The following is a 13,861-nucleotide window of genomic DNA, read 5'->3' on the forward strand; positions in this document are numbered from 1 at the left end:
TTTAAATGTCTTCCACAGACTCATGTATTATTAAAGTGTTCTGGATCAATAGTTATACAGGCCTTCTTAAAGTTTTTCTTTGAAATTTGGCTGCTTTAATTCTTATTATCCATCCAGGTCGTGTTCCTGACCCTGACAGCATATTGTGCTTCCAATAAAGAGTGTACAAATGGAGGACACCAGGATCACACAGACCAACCGCTGAGAGGTCAATGACTAATTGAAGATAAATCCAAAAATGTCCAGAAAACCCACCAAACATTGACAACACAAATAGTCGTAACATGTTTAGGTTACTGTAATTATTTCTGTGAGTTTATGTTACGATCCACAGTTCAGTTTTTGCAGTTTTTTTTACTGTCTGGCAAGACAAGGAGAGCAATAATCAGAGAATCAGCCAAGAGGCTCATGAAAACTCTGGACGAGTATTGCTTTTTGAGATGTTTTTTCCTACTTCATGTGGTCAGACAGGTTCTATTTAAGTGATTTCTCTGGCAGTAATCAGGCCTGGGTGTAGCTAGTGAAACACACCTCAGCTTGGTTAATAAGAGGTAATTCATGATTCATCATGAGGGGTAACAAGGTTTTAACATAGGGTTGTGCTGTTTGGAAACCTTTTTTTCCCATGACAAATGAAATCATCATTTAAAAACTGCACTTTGTATTTATTTAGGTTATTTCTGTTTGGTATTAGAAACTCTTTCATGATGTGAAACATTTAAGTGTGACTAAAAAGCAAAAATAAAAGAAATACTTCACTTTTTTACAGTACCTTAAATTATTTTTGCTAGGTGTCCAAATTCAGGAGAAGGATGCCACTTTACAAAGCAAACACTGTGATGCAATGCTTCCACCTGCTTCAACAGTGCAGCCGGTGATGTTAAAACACCAGAGCATCTTTATGTGCCCACCCCCCCTCTCTGCTTCTTCAAGGCCACCAGGAGGACCATGATCAAATCATGACTCTAATCAGACCTTGTCTTCTTCTAACTAGATCTTTGCCTGTGTCTATCCTCAGCTCGTCTTGTTGAGGTTTCCCACCAGCACAGACACAAACAAGCACAAAGCCGTGTCTTTTTCTGGCTCCCAGCCGAACAAACAGTGACCCACCATCCCCTCCTCATCCTCCACTTCTCATCCCACACAACATTTTACCTGCATATCCAACACACCAACCATCACCCCTCCGGGGGCATCTGCAGGAGGATTATTATCTAATCACAGCTCTAATAGGACCAAACAAGATCCCGGACGAGATCCAGAGACCATTTTCCACTAAAACACACACACAGCAGCAGGAGCACTCACAAACCGCCTCTCTCTCCCGTCTCCTATACACGCCCCACATACATCAGTATGTCTTTAGTACAGGCAGAGAGGGGAGAGACGGAATATTAGTATTCAGAGCACAGGGTGAAAAAGAAGGAGAGGCAGCAAGCAAACGAGGGAGAGTGAGAGGGAGGGGACAGGAGGAAAAAACACAAGGAGGGGATGGAAATATAAGAGAAGGACAGGGGAAACCGAGAGGCAGAAGAGGGGAGGGGAGACGGGGATCATATTGTTCATTTCTCCCTCTCAGTCTGCCTTCAGCGATTCCTGCCCGGAGAGATGGCCAGATGTATAGAAGAGAGGTGCGGAATGTCCCTTTACGAGCGTCGCATCTGAGAAAACAGCGGAGGAGAGAGAGGGGGGAAGGAGCAGGAGCCCAGCGGTTCCTCCGACGCAGAAAGGTAGGGGAAGATGCTCGCTTTTCGGTCGCTCCTGTTAAACATCCGCGTCTCTGATTCCTGCTCCTCGACGCTCCTCAGCCTCCTTTGGTTCCTGCATCTCCGCACTGCTCAATGGGATCCCTGAATCCAGCCGCATGTGGCTGTTTTCCATCAATATTTAATGTTTAGCCTATTATTTGTGCATCCGTGTTGCATTTTGCCTCCACATACATCCCAGGTATCTACAACGGGTCGCCTGTAGGCTGTAGTTTTTTGTAACATCCTTGCTGTAAACAGTGATTTCACTTTTTTTGTATTATTTGTTGTATTTCTAAGGGAATGAGATTGGATGTAGGACGTACAGACGGCGGGGTGCGCGCCCGAGCACGCAGAAAACACACACACACAAGGCAGGTTGACGTGCGTAAGACGTGCGTAATCCCACACCCCCACAGCCTCCACTCCCTACTCAACCTCCATCACCTTCAGAGCTGGAGTTCCTCCACCGAGGAAGATCATATTTAAAATATAACTGTCCCACAGACTCTTAAAGCTGCAGATGAAAAATGAAGTGTGTGTGTGTGTGTGTGTGTGTGTGTGTATGGATAGTGTTGCTTTATGACCATTTATTTTTTTCTACCAGGTGCCAAACAAATCAGTGCTGTCTTGTTCTGGTCCTGGAGGGTCAGAACCTGCATGTTTTAGACGTGTCCCTGCTCCAACACAGCTGATTGAAACGGCTGCTTTACTTCCCCAGCATACTATATCATCAGGTTCTCCAGAGGCCTGGCAATGAACATCCATCCATCGATCGATTGATCGATCGATCCATCCATCCATCCATCCATCCGTCCATCCATCCATCCATCCATCCATCCATCCATCCATCCTGGGGGATCCTAAGGCGTTCAGTAGGACAGAAGGGAAATGTAGTCCTTCCAGCAGGTTCTGGGTCTGCCTGGGGGTTTCGTCACATAGAGGTGTGCCTGGCTAACTTTCAAAGGAAGCCAAATAGATGGAATCCTGATCAGATGTTCGAAAACACCTCAGCTGACTCCTTTTGATGTGGACAAGCAGCTAATCTGAGCCCCACCCCTGGATCACAGAACGTCCTGCACTAATTCTAAGGGGGCATCCAGCCAACCTACAGAGGAACCTAATTGCAGCCACTTGTATCTGGGATTTTGTTGTTTTGGTCACAATCCATATCTGCTGATCACAGGTGAGGGTTAGAACTTGGATGGACCATTAAATTCTTCACCACAACAGATGATAGCCATCTCCCACCCCATCCTACTCATAAACAAACACCAAGAAAAGCAAAGCTTAGACAAACTGACTCTTATCCGACATGCATTTCATTCAGATCTGCTCTGATAAATGAGGAAAACATCTAAAACATGCAGGACACCAGCCTTCAGGCACAGGAATGAAACCCTGCTGGCACAAACGTATTTTACCAGATGAAGTCATGCTGACTGCAGATGACTGGTGGTTCAGGACACAGACTTCACCTTGACCAACCTTGTCTCCATTCATTGTTTCCATGCCAAAACACTCAGATAGGTTTACTACATGCAGCAAGGAGCCCGCGGAGTCCCTGAAAATCTTGCTGAGATACATATCCGCTTATTTTTCATCATCACAGCAAAGTCTTGACCCTGTATGTCTATTTAAGGCTGGCCAGTACTTCCATTAAGTCGTTTTTAGCCTGTATGTCCAAATTTAATCTAATCAAAGATGTTGCAAGTAAGGCCTGGTTGATCAACACCAACAGCTTTTCAACCACGTTTAGACATCGACTGACATTTCTTATCTTTAACTTTTAAACCACATTTCACATTATTTAGACTTCAGGCAATGTTGTCTTGTTGACATTTACTCAACACAGTTTTGCTCTGTGGGGCTAAAACCTAAAAACTGAAGCAGACTCAGTCACATTTAACCCCTTGCCTGTAAATAGGTCTGGTTCTGCAGCTCTGCTTGCTGTGAAAGAGACAGAAAAGAGCAGCACCAGTATCCCAGGGTTCCTGGCTGGCCACTTGCTTTCTCCTTCCCACCCCGTGTTATGGATAATTTAGAGACTTGCAGCTCCAACAAGCTCAGAGTGGGAAGCTGTGAAAGCCTCAGCAGCAACATTTAGAAATGTGGGACAGAAATAGGTGCACATAAAAGGCGACAGTCTCCTTGGATGAGCTGGGTTTTTCGATCATATGTTTAAAGTGATATATGATCATGAGGAGATATTTTCTTTTGCTGTGTCCAGGTCCTATTATAGAGCGGACTAAATTGGAGCAACCTTGAGGCTGAGGCTCGGCGAAGCTATTACCTCGAGTCAATAGGCATTAATATCTCCACGCTCAGTCTCGGCCCTCATGCGGCGCTGTCTCTTGTCCCTGTGAAATACGGCACCGCTCCATTGGAGTAACCAAAAAGCTGTGCGGTAGCAGCCCTATCTGTTTACCCCAGTGCATCAATCTGTCACAGCTGAGCGGACAGAGAGGAGTGATGATAGCATTGTCTCAGCCAGGCAACGCCGTTCCCTTGAAAAGGAAGTGATGCAAGGCAAAAAATGAGGATACGTCAGTCCTGGAGAAGAAAGGTCTCGACCCTTGTGAGTCGGAGATACATCTGACGAATGGCGGGTGATCCGAGGGTACATGAGTACATCGATTGGAAGTGGTACGCCTCATGATACGAGCCCAGCAGGGTAGCAGCAAAAGGCAGACGGCATGGAAGTCACGACCAGGGAGGAAAAGGTCACAGCGCCAAGCTGCCCATCGGTACAGTGCAGCAAACTGGAAATGACACATTTTTAAAGGAAATACAGTTAATGTGAAAGCTGTCCTAAAAGTGCAAACATGGGGGCGTGTGAAATTGAACAGATTTAAAAAAAGAAAACATAACACAGCAATACAAACAAGAGCTTTAATTAAAGATGACTTCCAGGTAGAGATGAAAACAAAGAAAGGAAGGAGGCAGCTGATAGGAGGACCTGAGAGCACGTTCACTGAGATCTGCATGAAACATCCTATTAAGTAAAACCAATGGATTAGCTTCCTATTGTCAACAGAAAGCATTGTGCTCTGACACAGAAAACCATCTGCCTGTCTCAGTTTTGTAATTATGTAGGTGTTTTTCTTCTCTCCTGTAAAAATATTTAAGGTTTAAGCAATAAACAGTAATTCCTATCGGTAGGAGTTTAATATAGAGAGCACAAGTTAATAAGAAGGGTGGTCGAAGACGATTTCATTGAGCAGCAAATAAAAATATTAAACCAAGCAGGCTGTAAAGTCAAATTTAAAATTAACATCCGAACAAGGGTTGTTTGACCCAGGATTAAAACCACAGTTTGTTATTAGATTATGGCTGGCTACAGCAAATTCAGAAACATCCGTCAGTATGAAGAAAGTTAGGATATTAAATTTAATTTATACAGCAACATTCAAGGTATAGATCACAAATTGCAGCACAACAGATAAACAAAAAACTTTAAACATTATTACATATTAATAGTTCAGCAAAAGCATTAAGATGTGCTGCTACTCCTGAAAAGCTCTCTCACTATTAGTTTTCAGCATCATATGTGGCCCAACCAGTCAGCCCTGGTCACAAGGTCCCAAGAATCTGCTAGAAGCATTTAAATAAGTTCTGAGATGTTCACTGGTGCTTGTCCATTCAGAGCATGTGTAAAAATCAGGATCTTTTAATGTAGTATCAAGTAAATGCGGAGCCATTTAGGAGCTATGCGATGTGAAAAAGAGGTCAGAAAGATCTCTGAGATGCTCCCACCAGGCTTATGTCCTGAGCCCTAGACTAGCATGACTGTCTGGGACTGTGGGTCCGTCTGTCCGTCTTCCGCTTGTCCGAGATCGGGTCGCAGGGTTAACAGGTCCTGAAGGAAAACCCAGATATCCTTCTTCCTGGCAACACCCTCCAGCTCATTCTGGGGGATCCAAAGGTGTTCCTTGGCCAGACAGAATATATAATCCCTTCAGAAATTTCTGGGTCTTCCCCTGGTTCCGCCCCCTGTAGGACCTGCTCTGAAAACGCTGGTGGAAATGCTCAGTCATTCAGGACATGACAATCCTATGTGCATTCACCTCCCATCCAAAAGGCTGGAAAAGCCTCTTGGATGAGACGTGAAACGTCTTTAAGAAGCAAGAGAAAAAATACAGTTGTCTTCTTCTTGATCACTGAGGATTTCAATCATGAAACCTAAAGGTCAACAGTTTTCCTGTATCAGAAATCATAAAATGTGTATTGAAGAATCTGTGATCTTTAGAGGGTTTACGATTCATCTGGCTTACAAGACGAGACAATACATAGTGCTGGGTTCATGACAATGAGATGAAACAACCTTTTTCACCGTTTGTGATTTCTCAAATTCAGTTTAGGTTTGGTTTCTCCATATGTTGTGGTATTTATTCCTGTCTATATCTTGAAGTAGTGATAATGCCACATAAGAATGAAATTCTCCTTTTCCCTGTTTTCAATAATAAATTAAAGGTTCAATATATCTTAAACTGTGTTTTAAAGAACTTCTGTTCAGTTTAGAATCATCCAGTTCAGCTTTGACCCGTGAAAATATTTTAAATTTTTAACTTAAGGTGATCAAATGTCTAGAACCAATCAAACATTACAAAATAACCCTTTTGTTTAGTGCCTACAAGAAGCTGCAATTATTTGTAAACGAGGGCTGAAACAAAGACGTGCGTTTGGAGTGAGCTCGGTTTGTTGGCTTTAGAAAACACTTCTTCATAGCTTCTGAAACCTTTTCATCTAGTCCAACGGACTTTGCGCCAGAGGAATAGATAGTATACAGTAGTATGTCAGCTAAGTTCCTGTCCACCACTCTGGATGAAACTTTGTCCCTCAAGTTGGATTTTCGATCTTTATTTGACCGGCTTGTTGAAAGTAGTCACCGTCACATCCAGGCCTTTTAATTACGGCTTAGGTTTGTTTTGCCAGTGATTTAATATCGTGAGATCCTCTCTCATGAGACCTCGTTACAGCCCTGTAATTAGCAAAAAAATGATTTAGTCCAGTTTTGATCCATACTTTAGTTTAGAACGTATTCAGAATCTGGGAATTGGAAGTTTAAGTCTTCATGGTCAGCAACTGGTGGTGTGCAGCAGACAAATCAACAAATCATCATTTTCACAGCAGACAAATCAACAAATAATCCATATATAGTCTGTTGCAGTTTATTTCTCTACCATGTTCTATAAATCTTACCACAAAAACCAGTCGTGTTCAGTTCCAGTCCTCTAGGGTCGCTCTTTTAGGCCTACCCCTGTTTCTACATAGCTGGTTCAAATGGCAGATTTTCCTCCTCAGCTTGTCATCAAGTTCTACAGAAGCCTGGTGGTAACAAATCCCTTCAAATTCACTGCAAATAGCCATACAAAACCTAACACCCTTTTCACTAGTAACGTCTGCAGGGTGTATTGGACTTCTCCCTGCTGGTAAAATGTCACCATGTTCTAAAATGGTAAAATCTCATTCCACAAGATGTGTTTCTCCCCTTCTTGCCACCATTGTCTCTATGCAAAACTGTGCAGGCTCATGACTCTCAGAGAGAGCTCTACTACATGTAACTCTGACAAGGAGTTATTGTTGAGCTCAAGACAACCTTATTAAGACCCTGCAAAGACCATCCAGGTTCTTGGAGATTTATATGAGTTTAAATCCTTTACTCTGGTTCCTGGACATCTTTTTATGGGTGTTTGAGGTTGGCAAGTCCTTATGCTGCAAACTGGACTTTCGAGGGCCATAACACATTACAAGTCAGACTTCGTTGGTCCATTTGATCATCCCCAACCACCTTTTAACCTTGTTTAGGCATCAAGAGCTATCTTTATATGAACACATTTGCAGCTTTTAGCCTTGATGTTGTCTAGATCGAAGGCAATGTTGTCTTTTCTCTGTCTGTCCAATGAGATTTGGCTCCAACGAGAGCTAGGACTTGGAAAAAACTAAAACATGAAGGTGAATCCGTCACTTCCAATGTGGATCCTTGTATCTTAACAAACCTGCCTTCTGACATTTATATTAAATTTGCAGGTCGATGAGGAAGAAAACTGTCTGGAACTACTGTGTGAAAAGAGAATTGAAGGAGTGAGTTCAATACTAGATATATATTCATTAGTGTGTGTCTCAGCAATAAGACTCAGGAGAATCATCGTCCTTTCTTTGCAAGCGCAGGAATGATCCCCTCATCAAAAGGAGATACAAACACAAAGGTTTCATCTGCTTTATCACCAGGAAGGTTGGATGTAATGGCTGTACTCAGCTTTAAAAATGAGTCATTGAACTAATGCTCCTATCCTGGGAGATTTAACTGGAACGGCGAGCAAGGGGGGGCTCAGCATCTCGCTCAAGGACATCTGTGGAGGTTTGAACTTGCAGCCTCCTTTCTCCTGATACATCCTTGAATTTATATCTCTCCACAAACAGCAAGTGCCCCCTTTTTTATATACTTTTTTATCTGTCAAGATCTCAGCTCATGATCTGATTGGATCTCACCCTTTTTTCTGTGATTGGACGTGGTTGATTCTTCTACTTTTGAAGACTGATGAGACGGTGACCTTGCACACCGTCCTGTCTCCGCTGCTCAGCCATACGGTGACCCTGCTGCTGCGACTGCTCCGTGATGTGGCGTATTTATTCCCCGGAAGTATTGATCCAAGGCTGAGTGGCAGTCAATGGAGCGTCTAAGGCAGGTTTAGTGTTGCTCTGATATCTGCAGAAAGAACATGTGTTTCTGGGCTTGGTGCTAACCAACTCAAATGAGTAGTCGATTTCTTTTTCTGTAAATACTGTATGCTTGCAGTAAACTACCACCAGCCTTTCTGTGAGATTTTTAAACGCCTTTCTGTCTTCCGTTTCTGTTTTTGCTCCATCTATCCTAAATCTTTTTATTTTTGCCTCTTTGTCTCGATGCTCCAGCTGGCATTGGATGCAGCTAGCCTCCGTGCCAGACACCCAGTCCTTGGATTTAGATATCTTAGGTCTTAAGTCACTCAAACACATTTGTTTTCTTAGTGGAAAAGGAGGGGATGTTGTTCTCGCATGGATGCTTTGATTCTTTAACCTTTAATGTTTCTGCACCAGGCTTCTGTTGAGATGGACAGCTAAAATGGACTAGACTGACTGAGACGAAAAGTAGAAATTGAGTGGAAGCACTTCTTGTTTCGGACCCTGTTGAGTGAGTGAAATATGTCTTTGCCTAATGCAGCGATTGATTGATAGACAGAAGACAGATGGATACTCGAGGACCACTTTGCAAGGGAGGTGCCACTCTGACATCTCACAGAACGACATGCATCAGATGATCAATAGTCCTGCTTCTGTTTGACACGTCACCCTGCTTGAGAAATAGGTCTTTACAAGGACAAACAGCTGAGTGGGGAACTGAGCTGACTTCTCATCATGAACATTGTGTTTTACCACTGATTTATTTTTCCCCCTGCTGGGCTTACAGGACTGTGCAAAGGTCTCAAGGCAACTCTCATTTCTTTATACGTCTAGATCCATTACACAAAGAGTGAAATATTTCATCCATGTTTTTCCGTTCAGTTTGATGATTATAGCTTAAAGCCAAAAAACAAAAAAACCCTCAAAATTCAGCTTCACAGGAATTTTTGCAGGAATTTTTAATAATCTACTGATTAAGATTACTGTAAACATTACAAGACTGACTAGCAGCTTGGAAGAAAAATAGTAGGAAATGAAGGATGACTCAGGAGTTTTAGACAGAACTTTATCTCAGTGTAAGGATGTTTTTCCAGCAGATTTGTATAATTAGACAGATCTTTACACGCATTACATTTGGTCCGGGTCCCCGGAGGCGCACAGACTGTGGGAAAGAGAAGCGTTTTAGCGTTGACCTGTTTTTATTTTGACAGAATGGGATCAAAAATGAAGACCACGAACTAAAGAAAACCAGCTTCTCTTGGATGAAAGGACAGAAAAGGCCTCACAAAAGAGAGCCACATTTTACATTTCTGATCATGTCAAACTCTGACGTCTACGGGAGTTTGCAGCATTTAACCTATTGGTCTCTGTTGTTTTTTGTTTTTGCTCTACCTGCTTCTGATTGGTTGGTTTGTATTGTTTTTCAGGTGCTATTGGAGGGCTTCCACACAAACGTTCAGAAGTCAGCCTCCTGTCTACGTAGATTGGTGGAAGACCATGCCAACAGGTACTGCCGCCAACAGGTCCTGCTGGAGCTAAAGGGCAGCTTCGTTTACCCCTTGCAGTGAAGAACGAGGGTTATGCACGCGAGACATAAGTCCCTGCTCCTCTGTCAAATTTATTCACCAGGAAACTGTCTCAGAATGACCAACATCATCATCAAGAGTTGAGTCCAGAAAAGGTAAAAAATAAATGGTAACTTTATCACATCTGTTTAAAAAAACCTAATGCATTCATTATTGCTTTTCTTTTCAAAATCAGTCTAAAATTGCTTTTTTTTTGCTTTAGCAAATTAGCAAAAATGATTAAATTCATCTGATCATTTTAAACAAGGAAAAAAAACGACACAGTACCCATTTTATTTACGCTCAGTGTGCTTCCACCACGCATTTTAGAGACACGACTCAAGAGAACCTATAATTGTGTAAATTACTGTGTAATTACAGAAAACTACTGGTCAGTTTTAGACATCAAAACTATCACTACAGCCCCAGGAGATAATTGCCAACATGCCCTGTGAAATTAGGCGTGCAAACTGTTGATTCAATAATCTGGCTTTAAATAAGGTAAAATATATATGCAGTATATTTAATTCAATCCAGTTCAATTCAATTCAAAAATACTTTATTCACCCCAAAGGGAAATTAAATGTTGTTGTAGCTCATATTATTCAGGTTTCTTCAAAGAGTTGTTGTAGAGGCTGATGGCTGTGGGCCGGAAGGATCTCCTGTAGCGGTCTGTCTTACAGCACATCTGAAGAAGCCTCTGACTGAAGACACTCTGGTGTTGTAGGACAGTCTCATGAAGAGGATGCTCAGAGTTCTCCATAATGTTCTTCATGTTCTCCAGAGATTCTAGAGGAGTCCCCAGAACAGAGCCAGCCTTCTTTATCAGCTTTTTGAGCTTTTTTAAGTGCCTGGTTCTGATGCTGCTACCCCAGCAGATGATTCCAGAAGAGATCACACTCCACAACAGACTTATAGAAGATACGCAGCATCTTGCTGCAAACACTGAAGGACCTAAGCTTCCTTAAGAAGTACAGTCTGCTTTGTCTCCCCTTGTAGATGGCTTCACAGTTGCATCTCCACTCTAGTCTGTTGTCCTGGTGAACACCGAGGTATTTATATTGCTCCATCCTCCACCACCTCCACTCCTTCTCCCACAATGGGCAATAGTGTTTGACGTTTGTTAATAATAATAGAAGCAAAAATAGTATACAACACTAATTGAACATATGTAGTAGTACAGTCATGATAAGAAATAAGTAGATCCTGTTTTGATTCCATGGTCTGGTCTTTATCAGGTTCTGAAATTCTTTAAATTGAACTGCAAATGTACACAAACACACTGCAGATTCCACACAATCATTACTTACAAAGATGAAGCCACAACTAAAACGCTTCAGGTGGAAAAACTAAGTGCACCCTTGATGCTTCCATATGTTCTAAAGTACCTTATTGACCGCCTTTGTAAAAGCAGAGGTTCTGTCAGTTCTGAAGCTCTAGAGCATACAGGTGTATGTTAACACAATGCCAAGACAGAAAGACATCAGCAATGACTGTAGAGAAGCAACTGTTGCTGCCCATCAGTCTAGTAAAGCCTTTAAAAAAACGTTTTCAAAGTATTTAAAGTTCCTGTTTCTTCAGAGCAAAAAGATTATTCACAAGTGGAAGTCACTTTAAACATCTGCTAATGTTGGTTTCCCAGCAAATACAACCCAAGGTCAGACCATGCAATGTCCAGAGAATGTACAAAAAGAGATTCATCTCAGACTCTGAGGGCCACAGCAGGGTAAATATCAAAGTTCACGACAGGACAAAAAAAGAAGAAAAGAAAATAGAAAAAGACTGAATACGACTTGTTGAGAGTGGTCGAAAGAGAAAGCCTCCTTACTCTAAAGGTATCTGGCTGCATGACTTGGGTTTGGAAAGTTGCATTTGAATGAATGACAGGACTTCTGGAGTTATGTTTGGACAGATGAGACCAAAGGAGAGATGTTTGACCATAATGGACAGCACCATATTTGGAGAAAAACATGAACTGTCAGGCACGGGGGTGGAGGGGTGATGATTCGGGGATGCAGTTATTGGGTAGACCATTAGCTCTTTTGTATATCAAAGTATTCTAGACTCAAATGTGATCCCATCGGTCCAGAATAAAAGAGTTGGCCCAAGCTGGGTTCGACAAACAATCAATTAATGTTCCACAAAGAAGAGCAGGCCAAAATTCCTGGGTTTAAAAGCTGTTGAATCATGGGGCGTCTTTGGTTTTTCATAAATAGCTTTCTCATTTTGGCTTCATCTTGTTTAATAAATAATGGAATCTGCTGTGCTCTGTTTTGCATGCTTGAGGTAGAATTAAATTAATTTAACAATTTAGTTAGGACCACATCCTTTTTCTCAGGCCCTCAGATGTAAAACCTTAGAATTTAAAGAGGGCGTATTTTATTTTTTACCATGTCTGTACAGGGGAAAAGGTTAACTTTGTGCCTTGGCTAAAGGAAAATTATTAGACTGCAGAATAAATCCTGATGTCCCAAAGCCAGCGATCTATAAGATCTATGTTCTGGTGTCAATGTTTTCTCTTCATATTTTAATTAATTAATTTGTGCCCTGAGATTCACATAGCCAGTTTCTCTCTCCTCATGTCTTTCAGGGGCATCTCACCCTGGTCTCGGTGATCAGCACCAGGACACCCCGCTGATTCCTGCGTGTACTTCCTGCATCGTCTTTCTCAGCTGACACCTTGTAAAAAGGTGGACGGGCCAGCTCTGTACTTCTGCAGGGGGCCGTCCGATAGGTGAGGGCGCCGAGGGCTGCGCTGCCATCGGCTGACTGCTGCGGTGGGAGTGCGATGCGGATTGGAGCATGTCGGGGGACTGGGATGAAGACCTGTGTAAGAAGGCGCTGATGCTGGTGGAGGAGCTGTGCTTCAACACTCAGAGGGGTTACAGCCAGAACGAACAGTGCCAGGAGTTCAGCTACCTGCTGAGGGGCCGCAACAGACAGCTGGACACAGGTATCCCACACACCTGGAGGTCCTCATGAAACATTTTAACACTGATCTCATGAGTCTTGTAGAGATTGGGTCTCTTCCAGGTCTTTCTCCACATACTTTACAAGTCATAAATCAGCAACTGGCGTAATTCTGGCTGGATGTTGACCACTCCTCTGGGCAGGATTGTTGAAGTTGATATAAACTGGTTGTTGTCTTGGCACAGACCCAGCTTAAGATCCATAAACTCCAAAAGTGTTGAGGTCAGTGTTTTGTGGTGGCCTTTTCAGAAGCTGAATATGAATCTGCTTTATCCATAAAACAGTTCTGACATGTTAGGGTCCATTGCCCTCTTGGAACACCCCACTGTGTCTGAGTTTAAACCCTCTACCTGTGATTTGAGTTTAACCGGAGAATTTCAATGTGGTCATCCTTCGTTCTTTCATTCACGTTGTGCATGGTGCAAGCAAAACAGTTCCACAGCATAATGCTGCTGCCACCATGCTTGTCATTGTGAACAAGCAGCACAAACTTTGTCTTGTCTGACCATATTTCTTTTTTCTTAAGAAGATATTTGTTTTTTCCATGAGAGCAGCTGCAAATTCTAGTTTCCTAAAGTCTTATGGTTTACAGTAGTTTCTTTCTTAATCAGCACCATCTCAAAGTGATTTAAAACTGTCTTCACTCTGGATAGTGACACTTTAGGCTTTAGTCTTGATGGTTCCAGGGTTGCTCCTGAACCTCCTAACCAATTTCCTTGCACCCAGTGCAGGCAGTTTGGTACTTTTTTCAGACCTTGGCAAAGTGGTGATGCTCTGAGTGGACCTTGGAGCAAATTATATGGTAATCAGCAATTGTTTAGAAATTGATTTGAAAGACTTTCCCCCCTTGTTTATATTTTTAGGTCTTTTGAGATCTTTTGTGAGTTTTTTTGGAGTGTGTTTTACAAGGAGGGGGAA

The 13,861-nt window shown here is 42.5% G+C and overlaps 1 protein-coding gene across 2 annotated transcripts in view; it reads left to right on the forward strand.

Annotated features, from left to right (window-relative positions):
* Positions 1-913: 913 nt before the first annotated feature.
* LOC124864507 (synaptotagmin-C-like) overlaps positions 914-13,861 on the forward strand; it is a 56,385-nt gene continuing 43,437 nt past the window's right edge. The window contains exons 1-3 of one of the 2 annotated variants that reach the window (XM_047359316.1): positions 914-1,730; positions 9,836-10,089; positions 12,564-12,926. In XM_047359316.1, the coding sequence (XP_047215272.1) occupies positions 12,776-12,926 (151 nt within the window). In that variant the 5' untranslated portion in view covers positions 914-1,730; positions 9,836-10,089; positions 12,564-12,775. The remainder of the gene's footprint in view (positions 1,731-9,835; positions 10,090-12,563; positions 12,927-13,861) is intronic. The other variant, XM_047359315.1, reaches the window with a different exon arrangement.

The sequence above is a fragment of the Girardinichthys multiradiatus genome, chromosome Y (assembly GCF_021462225.1).
Source record: "Girardinichthys multiradiatus isolate DD_20200921_A chromosome Y, DD_fGirMul_XY1, whole genome shotgun sequence".
NCBI lineage: Eukaryota > Metazoa > Chordata > Actinopteri > Cyprinodontiformes > Goodeidae > Girardinichthys > Girardinichthys multiradiatus.